Raw genomic sequence first — 15,480 nt, forward strand, 5'->3', positions numbered from 1 at the left:
GGTGAAGTTGTGAACTGATTCAACTATTGCGGAGAGCAATTTGGAACTGTGCCCAAAGGGCTATCAAACTGTGCATACCATTTGATTCTCTACTGGGGCTATATCCCAAAAAGATCATAAAGGAGGGGAAAGGATCCAAAAAAAAAAAAAAGTTTGTAGCAGCCCTTTTTGTAATGGCAAGGAATTGGAAATTAAGTGGATGTCCATCAGTTGGAGGATGGTGGAATAAGTTATGGTATATTAATGGAATGGAATAGTATTGTCCTATGAAATGATGAGCAGGCTGATTTCAGAAAAGTCTGAAAAAATTTACATGATCTGATGCTGAGTGAAGTGAGCAGAAAAAGAGAACATTATCCACAGTAACAACAAATTATGTGATGATCTACTCTGATAGACTTCTTGACTTTTGAATGATGAGGTAATTCAAAGCAATCCCAACAGACCTGGGATAGAAAGTACCATCTGAATCCAGAAAGAAAACTATGGAGACTGAACTGGATCAGAGCATAGTATTTTCATTTTTTTCTTGTTTGATTTTTTCTCTTGTGTTTTTTCCCTTTTGATCTGATCTTTCTTGTATAGCATGGAAATATACATACACATGCATATAATACAATAACAGAAAGGTCCTCAATCTTAAATAGGCCATTTCCATGGCAACAAAGTATCTCAGAGTAACAAGCGTCAAGACAACTTTGCCGTGGGAAGAGAACCAACACCTGGTTTTATTTTCGCGGTTCTGAACCTCTTTCCCCTTATGTAAAATGAAGAGATGCTCTATTTCTAGGACCATGCTATGACAACATCATAACAGGAGGCAGAATTTAAAATTTTCTCTAAACTTCTCTTCCTCAGACGGCAAAATAAGCCATCTGCCTTCCTAAGGTGAACAACTGTTTCTATGGCAACAGCAACCGGTCTCCGAGCGTTATAATCTCGCGATACCTATCTCGACGGAAGTGACGACAAGCGGGAGTTCCTGAGGGGCTTCCCCCCCCCCCACCTCGGTCAATCGCTGCTAGTCTACAGAGCTCCAACCTTTTCCCGCCCGAGGAACTGCTGCCGCCAGGACCTCCCTCTGCCCTCTTTCCCCGTCTCCCCGATCCCTTCCTCCCCGGGATGAACATGGCGTCCGCCCTGGAGCAGTTCGTGAACAGCGTCCGGCAGCTCTCCGCTCAAGGTCAGCTTCCAGGCCGCCGAGCCCGGCCCGGTCCGGCCCGGCCCACACTCCTTTCCTTGGGCCGTCGTTCACTTTCCTCCGCAGGCAGAGGGGCCCTGGGTTGGGGAGGCGCCGTCTCGCTCGAGCCTCATTCATTCCCTAGGCCTAGCCCTCCCACCTCTCGTCTGGCTCCCTCGCCGAGCTGCGGCGGAGCCTCCTCCGCCAGGGGCCCAGCTGGTGGATCTGGAGGCTGGTCTCCCTGTGAAGGCGTCCCCTCCCCCCTTAAGTGTCCCGGCTCCGCCTCCACCTGCCGTTTGTGGAGAGAGGAGAGAAGAGAATGATCTTCCTTTCTTACTCCCGTTTCCGAGCCCAGATCCCATCCCCTCTTGGCACCCAGGCCGGATCCCCCTCGGAAAAGAGAGTCGCTTTACTTGACAGTTTGCTGGGCGGTGACTTCCGCCATCGCTTTATCCTGCACAGTGATTGGTGAGGGGGTCCCCCTTCCCTTTCCATAGATTGGCCGAACACCTGTCAGTCTTACCCTCTACCCCTTCGGGAGCTTCTGGGGAAGAAGGCTCCCCATATAGTTTGTGTTGTGTGCTCCTGCTCCTCACGACCACACCTGGACTGTCAGCTTTCCCTTAGAGTACTAAAGGACATGTGCACCAACGGCTTCTCTTGTCTGTACTAGTTTCTGCTTCCTGTCCTCTTTTCAGAATCTACAGCTGTGTGCACCTTGCTCTCCTTCTAATAAGCCAGCAGATTGGGAAGGCCTCATGGAGTTCTGTTTTTTAGGATGGAATGAAAAGAATTCTAGTAGAATTCTAGAACAATATTATTAGGGGGGGGGGGCATTTTTTAAGCACTTAAGAAAGAGGTGATTATTAACAGCCTGAGTTTGTTAAAGAGATGTACTGGGTTTGGAATCAGCAAGACTTGAGTCCAAATTCCTGACCCTTAATTTTTCCTTAAAATAGTGGTAAAATAATAGTAGTATAGTCCTTCCTAAAAGTGATTGCCAGATTTAAAATGAGCTATTGAATGTAAAGCTCTGCAAATTTTGGAGAGCTGAGTGTCTAAATTATATATCATATTATGTAGCATAATATGTGTTTAATAATATAAGAATAGGTTATAATATAATTTCCTTTTTTAACAGAGTTTAAACTAATAGCTCAGGAAAATAATTTGACAAGGTCCCTGACCATATCCTTATGGGTTTGATGAACTAAATGACAGAACTGTTTAAATGGGTTCAGAGAGATTGCTAATGATATACCCTAGATTTCTGCCTTTAGCCCAGTTTTGTTCAGCTTTCTAATCAATTATTTGGATAAAACAACTTAGCTCAAATTTGTTGTTGATACTAGCTAATACATAGGATGATAGAAGTTGAAACTAAAAAGATCTTGAAAACCTGGTTTATTAAGTTTAGTCACTAAGATTTGTGAACTTATTACATCACACACAATGAATGGGGCTGAAATAAAATAGAAATAAATATAGGGTTTTGGACCTGAATTTTAAAAATCAACTGGACACATACAGAATGAGAAGGTAGTGTGAAGAGCTAGGACTCTTGATGAAATGTTCTGTGTTAGAAAGAGCTAATGAATAATGTCCATAGTGCACATATATATTGTACCTAGGATATACTATAACATATTTAATATGTATAGGAATGCCTGCCATCTAGGGGAGGGTGTGGAGGGAAGGAGGGGAAAAACTCGGAACAGAAGGGAGTACAAGGGATAATGTTGTAAAAAATGTTATAATTATAAAATTAATTTTAAAAAATTAAAATTAAAAAAAAAGAATAATGCCCATGGTGTGGGACATATTATACTACTATAATATACCACCACATATGCCCTGTTCAGATCATTATGACATTATTGTGCCAAGTTCCTTGTATCATAATCTAGAAAATGTGTCCAGAAGAGGATGATTAGGAAGGTGAGGGGGCTTATAAGAAGACAGATTAAAGGAATTAGTGAGATTTAAGCTAAATAAGATTTAGGGGAATATGAGTTTTGAGGTAGTGAAGAATTATCATGTGGAAGGATAGGCTTTTTGTGCTTGTCTAGATTGATATAGAAAGGCATATTTCAGTGAAATCTAAAGAATAATTTCCTATAAATTAAAACTGCCCCAAATCTGAACTAGACCTCCTTTAAGTACAGTGAGTGCCCTATCTTTGGATATGAACACATGTCAGGGATAATGTAAATTATATCCATCATTTGGATAGAAATTGGACTAAATATCTCAAAGGCTCTTCCAGCATTAAGATTGTGCTTCTGTGAGAAGCAATTTGTTCCTCATTGCTTCATATCCTTAATTTCATGTTCTAGGTAAAGGCAATCAGGACTAGCTAGGGGAGTGAAGGTAAAGAGATTGTGATTCAATAGTAAAAACACTAGACTTGGAATTAGGAGGCTTAGATTTAAGTTCCATTTTCAAGTTTGTTATCTATATGATCTTAAGTCATTTCATCTCTTTGTTCAGTTTCTTAGATGTAAGGATAATAAGCATTGCAATAATTATCTCATAGCATTGTTTGGAGAGTCAAATGAGATAACAGTAAAGTTTATATATGTAAATTGCTCTGTCTGTTCATCTGCTAATACATATTCTAATGTTGAGCAAGTAACTTAATTCATCTGTACTTTATAGGATTTGAAGCTGGAAGGGATCATATTTATCATCTCTTCCAACCTTCGTTTTGCAGATGAATAAACTGAGGTTTAAAGAGATTAACTGACTTGTTCAAATTAGTAAGAAATAGTTCATTCCAAAATAAATGGTGATGTTCTGATTTGTCACTAAGAATTGTGAACTATTATGTTCGTGCACACATGTGCTTTTTTTCTTTATTTGTAACCCTAAGACCGACAAATGCCTGACAACATAGGACATCTTATGTTTTTTGATTGGTTGATTTGCCAACTGATGCTATGTGGCATCAATTCTTGCATAAGTGGTTTGCTCAAGGAAAAGAAACCCTTTATGAGATCCTATGTTTTTACTTCCCTAATTTTAAGTTTTCCATTTTTGACACAATTGTCAAATACATTGCTATCCTTTCCCTTTTTGTGATTCAGTGTCTGTAATATTGAAAGAAGTAGTGATAAGGTAAATTTCCTTAACTGATTATTTCTATTAATCATAATATTATGAGGAAAAAGTAGAAAAGCAAAAGTTCAAACTTAAAATACTTAGTCATATTTTATATTCTGATTTGATAATCAGAAACTAATACTTAAATGGTATTATTTCTTTAACCTCCCAAATGTCAGGATTTCTGACAGATGTGAAAAAGCATATTACATCAGACTTATTTAATTATATTTAGTTATTTTGATCAAATTTGGACTTATTCATCATTCTTATTAGTTATTAGCAATTAAATGAGGGAAATGGAATTTCTCTTTTTTTGCTTATATCTATTTTTGCCATCTATTGATACTTTTACCAATTAATAGATTTTCCAATTTTAGTTTTTCTTCTTAGTCCAGAATTGACTGATTCTGTTGCCAGTTATGGAGTATATATACATATATATATATATCTCAGTCCTGCTTTGGCTTCTTAATTGTTCTAAACATCATTTTCTTGTTTAGCTATTCTTTGATATTTTTTGGTTTGAAACACTTTTTACCTAAAAGTAGAGTATAGAAAAAAAAAAAGAGTTGAGGTGTTATAAATTAGAAGAAATGATCTTGTTGATTTTTATACATAAGGACCTTTGATAAAGAAAGAGAATATGTTTTTCAGTTGAACTTGTGGTTCTATTATGTAAGGATACGTAACTGATATTAAGAATATGGAGCTTGCTTATTCTTATGTTGCAGCTTATCTATTATGGCACATTTTATTTGTAAGTAACTAAATTAGATATTGATCAGTTTAGATGTCAACATATCCTGTATTATAACTAGCTGAGAATGGTTTATGATTTTGATGTAGCTACAATCTTTTTTATTTGTAGCAGATGCTATTCTTAAATTTATTCCAGATAAAATCTTTAATTTGAGTTTTAATTGCCACTTAAATCATTGTTATTCAATTACATAGAATATTGTTATTCAGTAACTTTAATAAAGAAAATGTCTACAAAATGATAAGTGGACAAGTGAACTATGAAATAAAAACAATCATTGTTGATATTTCCAAGTTTCAACTGTAATAGTCATAATAATTGTGAAAGTTGACAGAATTAAAATAACAACCCTGACCTTTAGTGATTTCCTGAACTGTTTGAGAATGAAGGACAGTTATATATTTATTTGTTGATTTGTTTGTTTATTTAAGTTAGTTACATATATAATATTGTATTTTTCCAACTACATGTAAAGATAAATTTTAACATTCATTTAAAAAATTTTTTTGAGTTCCAAATTTTCGCCCACCTCTTTCTTCCTTAAGATGGTAAGCAATTTGATAAGGGTATTATACACACACACACACATGTTTGTGCACAGTCATGTAAAATATATTTCTATATTGGTCATGTTGTGAAAGAAGAAACAGATTAAAAGAAAAAGCCATGGTGGGGGGGGAATAAGGTGAAAACAGTATGTTTTGCTCTCCATTCAGACTGTATTGGTTCTTTCTCTGGATGCAAGTGGCATTTTTCATCTTAATCCTTTGGAATTGTGATGGATCGTTGTATTGCTGAGAATAGCTAAGTCATTCATAGTGATCATCGCACAATGTTGCTATTACTATATACAATGTTCTGGCTCTGTTTACTTCAGTTTACATCAGTTCATGAAAGTTTTTCCAAGTTTTTCTGAAATCTGCCTGTTTATCATTTCTTATAGCACAATAACATTGCATTGCGTTTATATAACTTGTATATCCATTCCCCAATTGGTGGGCATCCCTTTCATTTCAATTTCTTTGCCACTATAAAAAGAAATACTATAAATATTTTTGTGCGAATAGATTCTTCTCCCTTTAAAAAAAAAATCTCTTTGGGATCTAGACTTAGTAAAAGGATTGCTAGTTGAAAGTATATATAGTTTGCCCTTGGACACAATTTGATACACAAATTTACTAACATTTCCATTCCAAATGTTCCTATGGATTATTTGTGCCTGACCTGTGATAAAGCCTTTTGAACTCATATTAATCTGCTCAGCCACAGTTGGACACACTATATCTTGACTCCAACATAGCGATGTCATTTTGGCCTCCTTTGAGAATGAAGGACAATTTTTTCATATCCCCTTCAACATTTATTATTTTCCTTTTCTATCATACCAGCCAATCTGATAGGTGTGAGGTGGTACCACAGAGTTGTTTTAATTTGCATTTCTCTAATGAATAATAATTTAGAACATTTTTTCATATGCCTATGGAGAGCAGTGATTTCATCTGAAAACTGTCTATTCATATACTTTGACCATCAAGGTGGGGAATGACTTATATTTCTTATAAATTTGACTCAGATTATAAATTTGATTTTCTATGAGATCTTTATCAGAGATACTTGCTATAAAAATTGTTTCCTATCTTTGTGCTTTCCCTCTAATCTTGGTTTCATTGATTTTGTTTATTAAAAAAACCTTTTTAATTTAATATAATTAAATTTTCTATTTTAAATCTTGTAATGTTCTATATTCCTTATGTAGTCTTATTTAGTCCTTTTATGAATAATGTTTATTTATATTAGCCTCAAAGATCACAATTTAATATTTATAAACTCTTAAGTTTATTCTTCATTTTTCCCATATTTTTATTATATTTTCTTTGTCCCTTCATGCCAGTTTACTGTGCCATAACTGAATGAAACTATCGTTTGATGTTTTCTAGGGCAAATGACTCAACTTTGTGAATTGATAAACAAAAGTGGAGAACTTCTAGCAAAAAATTTATCTCATCTTGATACAGTGCTTGGTGCTTTGGATGTACAAGAGCATTCCTTGGGTGTCCTTGCAGTTCTGTAAGTGCTATTTTATTATGATGGATATAAACTTACCTTAAGCCTTAAGTTAACATAAAATTTTTATGAACCAGTTTTTTGGATTTTTTTTTATGTAAGGAAGCAAATTATTTAAAGAAAATTCAAATTTTCTGTAAAACTGGAGCTATCATAGTAATGTTACTATTGTAATGTAATAACATAGTAATGTTAGAATTTCTCAACATTATTGAATCTAATGTGGAGAGTAGAGTTTTTAGTGATATTTTAGTATTATGTAAGAGGTCATTATAGCAAATAATGATATTTGAAATAGCACATAAATAAATGGGAAAATATTGATTAGCACAAAATAAGTTAACATGACAACAAACAATGAAGATTCTGTCAGTTAAGAGAAGCCCAAGAAACAAACTTAAAAGAAGTGAGTAATCTCACAACAAATCCTGAGTCAGAGGAAAGAGTAATCTTAGTAGTTGGAGAAAAAAAATTATTTGGCTGCGAGATATATAAAAATAGCTATAGGAAATGAAGAAGGGAAATAATGAAATTAGAATTGAAATAAAAGTTCTTGAAGGAAGAATTCATAGGAGAATAGAAAGTGGAAAGTCTTTTTCAAGTAGTAGATGCCCTGAAAAAACAAATGGAAGAGTTAGAACTCAGGGATTCCATGAAACTATAAGAAATAGAAAAAAAAGGTTAAAACAGGGTTAAATAGAAAAAAATATATATATATAAGGTACCTTGTGTCAGAAATAACTGACCTGGGAAACTGATTGAGGAGAAATAATTTAAGAGTCATTGGATATTCTGAAAATCATGAACAAACACAATTCTTGGATGCTATAATTCAGGAAATAATTTTTTAAAAACTATCCGGGAGTCATCAGAAGCAGAGGACAAAGTCAAAATAGAATCCACTGACCATCTGAAAAAAATCTCAAACTGACCCAGGAATCTTGTACCCCATATCCAGTTTTCAAGTCAGAGAAAAAAATATTGAAAACAGCCAGAAAGAAGTTCGTATCAAGATGGCACAATAATGGATGGATGAAGCATGTATTAAGTACACATATGTTAAAGACAAGGATTGCAAATAGGCAAATACAACAGTCTTTGCTCTTAAAGAACTCATGTTCTAAATAAAGGACACTATATAAATAGAAGTTTTCAACTACAAAAGTTCTTTGATTCTAAGGATGCAGTAGCAAAGTCAGATGATAATGCCTCTTTTTTGTCATTTCCACTGCTAAAAACATATCAGTTGTTGAATTGACTGTAGCACCTGCAGAACCTGGTGCCAAATTGCCTTTCTAGTCAGTTAATAAACATTAATTACTTATCCTTCCAATCTTTGTGCTAACCACTGGGATAAAAGTAAGAAAAAGGGATTGTTCCTGCCCTCAAGGAGCTTTCAATCTAACAGGAGAGGACTTCCTACAAAAGTCAAGGAAGGTACCATAGCTAGCTTTAGGGATATGATGGAAAAGTTTAAAGGAATAGAACCCAATGGGAAATGAAGAGATGGCTGACTTGGATACCCTTCTTAAACAGAGGTTTTAGGAGGAGCTTGGCATTCTACCCTCCAGTTAGTGGAAGAAAAGATAGTTTGAGTATCAAAGCTAATCTTGCAGAATAATGAAATTTCTCATGATGAATTCTTAGGGGCTAGGTAGTGTGATTAGGGAGCCTAGAAAGTAAATTAGCAATGCTACCTTGTGCCACGAGTTATTTCTTAGGCATAGGACTGGGAACTGAGATTTCACTGACATAGAGAAGTTAGATGGTATAGTGGGTAAGTCTTAGACTTGAGTCAGGAAGGCATGAATTGGGTACTGTCTTCTCTAGCTGAGTCTTATGCGGGTTACTGAGAAAATCACTTAATTTTTCTCAGTCTCATTTTCTTCATAAAATGAGGATGATAATAGAGTTGTTATGAGATAAAATCAAATCAAATGAGTTAAAATATGTAATGTCTTTTTTTTTTTTTTTTTTCCCCTGAGGCTGGGGTTAAGTGACATGCCCAGGATCACACAGCTAGGAAGTGTTAAGTGTCTGAAACCAGATTTGAACTCCGGTCCTCCTGAATTCAGGGCTGGTGCTCTATCCACTGCACCACCTAGCTGCCCTGTAATGTCTTTTGCAAATCTTAAAAAGCTATGTGAATACTAGCTCTCATCATTATTATTTTTCTGGGCTTCAGTTTCTTCTTCTACAAAATGAATTCTTAGGTCCCTTCCAACTTTCAATTTATGATCCTAAAACAAGTTCAAAAGAAGAAATTTTGAAAGTCAAAGAAAAATAGAGAAATCTAAGAATACAAATACTATGTAACTAATACATAAAAGCTATTTTTTGATAAGCTATTGGCTAAGCTGATCAAGAAAAATAAAGGAAAATCAAAGGAAAATGGGCAAATGAAGTAAATATATGTGTCAGAAACTACTATACACAAGCAATACCTGTCTGGTAAAAACCATAAAATATCTGGAAGCTAATTTATCAAGATAGATTAATATAAATGCAACAACAAAAATTTTTTGCCAATTTGGCAATACTTTGGCCAATTTTTCACCAAATTAAAAACTATCAATATTGGAGAGGCTGTGTATAGAAGACTAGTTAAAACACTAATCTCTGAATCAATGATTAATCCAGCTGTTCTAAATATACCCTAGAACCAACAGTTCTTTTCTTTTCTTTTTTTTTTTTTTTTTGATGAGAAATTATCTCCTTTTCCCCCTCTCTTTTTTTAATTTAATTTTTAAAATTAAATTTATAATTATAACTTTTTTTTGACAGTACATATGCATAGGTAATTCTTTTTTTTTTTTTTTTTTACAACATTATCCCTTGTACTCCCTTCTGTTCCGAGTTTTTCCCCTCCTTCCCTCCATCCCCTCCTCTAGATATCTTATAGTATATATCCTAGGTACAATATATATGTGCAGAACCGAATTTTGTTGTTGTTGCAAAGGAAGAATTGTATTCGGAAGGTATAAATAATCTGGGAAGAAAAACAAAACAAAAAAATGCTCCCAGTTTACACTCATTTCCCAGTGTTCCTTTTCTGGGTGTAGCTGATTCTGTCCATCATTGATCAATTGGAATTGGATTAGCTCTTCTTTATGTTGAAGATATCCACTTCCATCAGAATACATCCTCATACAGTATCATTGTTGAAGTGTATAATGAATGATCTCCTAGTTCTGCTCGTTTCATTCAGCATCAGTTGATGTAAGTCTCTCCAAGCTTCTCTGTATTCCTCTTCCAACAGTTCTTTTCCAAAGTTAGAGATAGGAGCAATCAATCAACAAGTATTTGAGTGCCTATTCTGTGCTAGGCATTATATTTTTAAGCACTAGAATTACAAATACAAAAAATTAAATAACCTCTACTCCCAAGGAAATTGCATTTTAAGACTCAGTGTACTGATAGAGATTTCATTGGTATGAGTAACTCCCCGGTCAGCAATGTATCTGTTCTTTATAGTAGTCTTAGTTGTCTTGAGCATCAGGAATGCTTAATTTGCTGTGTTAAAAGCAGAACTTGAATCCAGGTGTTCCAGGATTTGATGCTAATCTGTTAACTCTCAAGATTCAGTGTGTATAACCAGATATTTATAGCAACACACTTTATGGAAAAAGTGGGTGCTCTTTGATGAATAGCTAAGGGAAAAAACCCTGCTTTGTATCAATGTTATAATAGGTCAGACCTAGCCCAAGCTAGGATGTTACTCTAGGTTTAAGATTGGAATTAACAAGTATATATTAAGTACCTGCTATGTACCAAACACTGTTCGGAGTGCTGGGGATACAAACAAAGGAAGGCAAAAACAACCCACAATCTTAATGGGGGAGACAACATACAAACAAGAGATATTTCAGATATATTAGAAATAATCTCAGAGGGAAAACACTAACCTTCAGAGAGATTAGGGAAAACATCTTATAGAAGATAATAGAATTTTAGTTGATACTTTGAAGGAATCCAGAAGTTAGAAAAGAAGAGATAGAGGACTATGAACATGAGGGATAGCCACTAAAATGCCTAGAATTAAGAGATGTGGTGTCTTATGCAAGTAACAGCAAGGAGGCTAGTGTCACTAAATCATAGAATATGTGGCAGGAGGTATTGGAGATATGAGAGCAACAGTAAGGGTAGAGAATTAGGGGGAATGGAAAAGTAGGAAGGATCCAGGTTATCAAGACATTAAATGGAGATTTAAAGGATGGGAGCTAACAGCAATAAATGGATCAAGTGAGAATTTTTTATTGTGTGTGACATTATTTTGCTTTCATTTTTGTTTTTCTTGGTTGTTTTTTTAAATAGATAGCAGGAAAGCAGCCAGTAGACAGAAAGAAATTAAAGATTAATGAGAGATAGGGGTGAGGTGAGGTGGATAAGGGGGCATTCTGCCAAAGAAGACCAGATAAAGAGGATCATGTGTACTTATAGAGGAGTTTATGGGCAAGGGGGTCCTTTTCATGTGAGATGGGAAGCATACCAGGGGAAGGATATTCTAAGCAGGGAGGAATATTAATTGAAGATATGCTTAATTCAGCTGAGTGCAGCATTCTTGTGGCAGTGTTAGTCATGTCCCTGGGTCTTCAGTCAGAAAAATAAGCAAAAAGCTCTAGCTCTTTGTGTCTTGTTTGCTTTTCACTAAGTTTAATAGGAAGCCATGTCAATAATCTAAAACATTAGTTCCATGAACCAATTAAATCTTGAGGACAAAGCTTTTGAGAAAAAATTACTATAACCTTCATGAGGGGAGAACCTTAAAATATTGTTCCCACCACAAATGTAATGAAATATTGAGTAATAATGTGAAAAATTTAGAGAAGCATTGGAATATTTTTATGAACTGATAGAGTAATAAAATAAACAGAGCTACATAAGTATATGGCAGTATACACAATGACTATGACAATATACATGAAAAGGTTAACTAATAGAAGCCAGACCCTTACTAAGTGAAAGTCCATTGAATATACAGAGGAACTGATAGGAGAATACCTCTTTTCTTTCAGCAAAGAGACAAAAAATTGATGAGGCATGATAATGCATACCCAGTCAGATGTGATAATTGTTTATGATATTTTTGCTTAATTGTTTTTCTTTTGTCATAAGGAAGGGTTCAATCTTGAGGAAAGGGTTTTTTAGAAAAGACTGAGATAAAGACAAAAGACATCAATGAGACATTTTTGAAAGGTGAGTTTAAGGTACCTTTCAAGGAAAGAGTAGGAGATTTTGCTATTCATACCTGTAAATTATTTTTCCTTGGTATCTGCTTGTCTTTCAAAAAATGAAAATAAGAGAATCTTTGTCTCTTTATTTTAGGTTTGTGAAGTTTTCTATGCCCAGTGTACCTGACTTCGAAACATTATTCTCACAGGTTCAGCTTTTTATCAGCACTTGTAATGGGGAGCATATTAGATATGCAACAGACACTTGTAAGTTATATATTAATTTATTATTTTCTGTTGAATTTGTTTTATGTTTACTATAATTACTTGAATTTTTTTTTTTTTTTTTAAATTGTTTTATCTAGTTGCTGGTCTTTGCCATCAGTTAACAAATGCTCTCGTGGAAAGAAAACAGGTGAGAAATTTTTTTTAGGTATTTTGTTTATTTAGTCATAAATCCAAGATATAATAATACTTGTTTGTCTAACTTGTTTATATTGAAGATTAAAGCTAATAATATTAATACTTTCTATATAGTACATCCTGAGCAGCTCAAAATACTTTTCCCATATCATTTAATTTCACCATTTTTGTAGACCAAACTAGTCAGCAGTGCTTGAAGTTTAAGGCAGTAGTCTTAGGATTTAATATAATACTTATTTTATTGCTTCTCTATCTGGTTGAATTTAAAATAGTATCGAGTGTGTTGGACTGACAGTGACTGAAAATTCAAAATATGCATTAGCTTTTATTAAGAGTATTGTAGTTTGAAAGCAAGGCTCATAATATCCACCAGTCTCTTGACATATGAGTTCTTCAGTATATTTGAAATATGATTATAAAATGATGCTATCCAGAAAAATCAGTGAGTGTCCTTCCTTTAGTCATACTTCACAATTTAAGGGCCTATATTTGATATTTTTTATTTCAGTGTTATATTCATGTATGAGATAATGTTCTTGGGAGGAAAGTTTATATTGTTCTAATTGGTTTTCCCAAAGAACAAGCGTTAGCACTCTTAATAACAATTTAAAGTTTCTCAATTTACTTCAACTAACTTATGCATCCAAAAGTATCAAAAGTAGTAATATCCATAATTTGTAATTATAATGTCAGATTTCATCTATATATTTCCTTAACTGGTCAAATCACAACCGTTCCACACTGACATCTTAATGTGATTCTTATTATCCCCATAAGTCACCCAAAGAGGATCAACACAGCATGCTGAAAACCTTTTCTTGTTCTTTTAATATCTTGAAGATATTAAAATACAACTTACTCTTTGTTGTCTCTTATAGTTGGTATATGAGTAGCTCACTTTATTTTGTTAGATCTATTCTGGATGAAGTCTTTCATGACATTTCCTATAATGTAAGCGGTTGGTGATATGCCAGAACTTTTTATATTTATATATACAGAGTTTCTGCATTTTGTTGTTTAAAGTTAATTAAAAATTAAAATTTTATTTGAAAATTGAAGAAATCTTTGTGCTTTGAGAAACTGACTTCCATAATAGTCTTCTGGTTTTTAGAGTCAGTGCTGAAATTGTATGTCTTAATAAGAAATTCTTTCAAGCAATTAAAGGCCAATTTTTCCTATTACATGAAAACAACAGTTTCCTGAAAGGATATGGAAACCTCAGATTATTGTTTAAAAGGAACCTATCAATTAGTATTTTTTTTATTTGTAAGTGACAACATAAGATCCATTGTGCTGCCATCTATGAGAACTTATCTGAAAGAGATGTCATTTCTGACAGCCCCTGCGAGGAATTGGTATCCTCAGACAAGCCATAGACAAGATGCAGATGAATACAAACCAGTTGACTTCAATCCATGCAGATCTCTGCCAGGTAAGAAGTAATATTATGAATAAATTTAAAGATTTAAGGTTTTTAATATTTGTATATTTCATATACTCAGGTTATCATCAGTCAGGAAATATTACAGTCTTCATAGTTCTGTAGCTGGAAATGACAACCTTTCAAGATTAGTCAACTGATAACTATCCATTTTTAATGATACAGGGACAAATGATACCAATAGAACATATTGTTAAGGATGATGAAATATTAGGCAAGAGACCTTAATGGAACAGATAGTTTCTAAATCATTCATTTTCAACAGGGTATAGGGAAAGGGAATAAGCATTTATATAATGCCTACTATATGCAGAGCACTGTACTAAACATTTTACAAATATTATTTCATTTTCACAATAACCCTGAACTATATTATTCTTCTTTATTGAGGGAACTGAGGCAGAAAAGGTTAAATGACTTATTTAAGATCACTGTATTAGAAACTGTCTGAGGGCAGATTTGAACATAGATCTTCCCAAATTAGATCTAAACCCAGTACAATTTTTAAAATATATTTTCTATAATGGTAGATATATGATGGTCTTTTGAGGTCATCTTTACATTTTCCTGATTTTTAGGGACTTTGACTAGAAAAGTTTATTTTCTCTGTCATAAATGAGCTTCGTGTGGGCAGCTAGGTGGCACAGTGGATAGAGTACCAGCCCTGAAGTCGGGAAGACCAGAGTTCAAATCTGGTCTTAGACTCATAATACTTCCTGGCTGTGTGATCCTGGACAAGTCACTTAACCCCAATTGCCTCAGCTAAATAAATAAATAAATGAGTGAATGAATAAATAAATGAGCTAAATAAATAAATAAATAAAGTCCAAGTACTTTAAATTGATCGATCATGTTCTGGGAACCTGGGAAGATATCTTCATATGTGTTATTCACATAGTATTCACTTAGGCTTGTGTAGGATTCATGTAATCTTTCAAAGTTAGTCTTGCTTTTCTTTTTTTCAGCTTAGGGTTTTTTCTTGTTTTAGATATGTCATTTCCTTTTCAAATTCCCTATTACTTTGGCATGATTCTCTGTCACAAATTTTAATTGATCTACTTGGTTGGTTGTTTATTCCCTTTCAAGAGTTTTAATTTCCAATATTTCTATCCTAATACTTTTGTTGAATCTTCTTTCAAACCATTCTAGAGTTTCTTGATAATTTCCCATGATCTCTAGAGAGGCCACAGAATTTGCTTTTTCACTGGCTTTTTAAAAAATTAACTTTTCTTTAAAGTATAATACTTGTTTACCATATTATGGGTCTTCTTTTAGCTTTTGCCCATTTTTGCTTCTTAAGTCCTGTTATTGTTTTAACCATTTTTATAGTTATATT

General features: G+C 34.0%; 1 protein-coding gene across 1 annotated transcript in view; it reads left to right on the plus strand.

Moving 5' to 3' along the window:
* The first annotated feature begins 674 nt into the window (after positions 1-674).
* COPS3 (COP9 signalosome subunit 3) overlaps positions 675-15,480 on the plus strand; it is a 29,663-nt gene continuing 14,857 nt past the window's right edge. Inside the window, exons 1-5 of the mRNA XM_074281597.1 lie at positions 675-1,183; positions 6,983-7,112; positions 12,435-12,547; positions 12,646-12,695; positions 14,043-14,135. Of these exons, the coding sequence (XP_074137698.1) occupies positions 1,123-1,183; positions 6,983-7,112; positions 12,435-12,547; positions 12,646-12,695; positions 14,043-14,135 (447 nt within the window). The 5' untranslated portion in view covers positions 675-1,122. The remainder of the gene's footprint in view (positions 1,184-6,982; positions 7,113-12,434; positions 12,548-12,645; positions 12,696-14,042; positions 14,136-15,480) is intronic.

The sequence above is a fragment of the Sminthopsis crassicaudata genome, chromosome 1 (genome assembly GCF_048593235.1).
Source record: "Sminthopsis crassicaudata isolate SCR6 chromosome 1, ASM4859323v1, whole genome shotgun sequence".
NCBI lineage: Eukaryota > Metazoa > Chordata > Mammalia > Dasyuromorphia > Dasyuridae > Sminthopsis > Sminthopsis crassicaudata.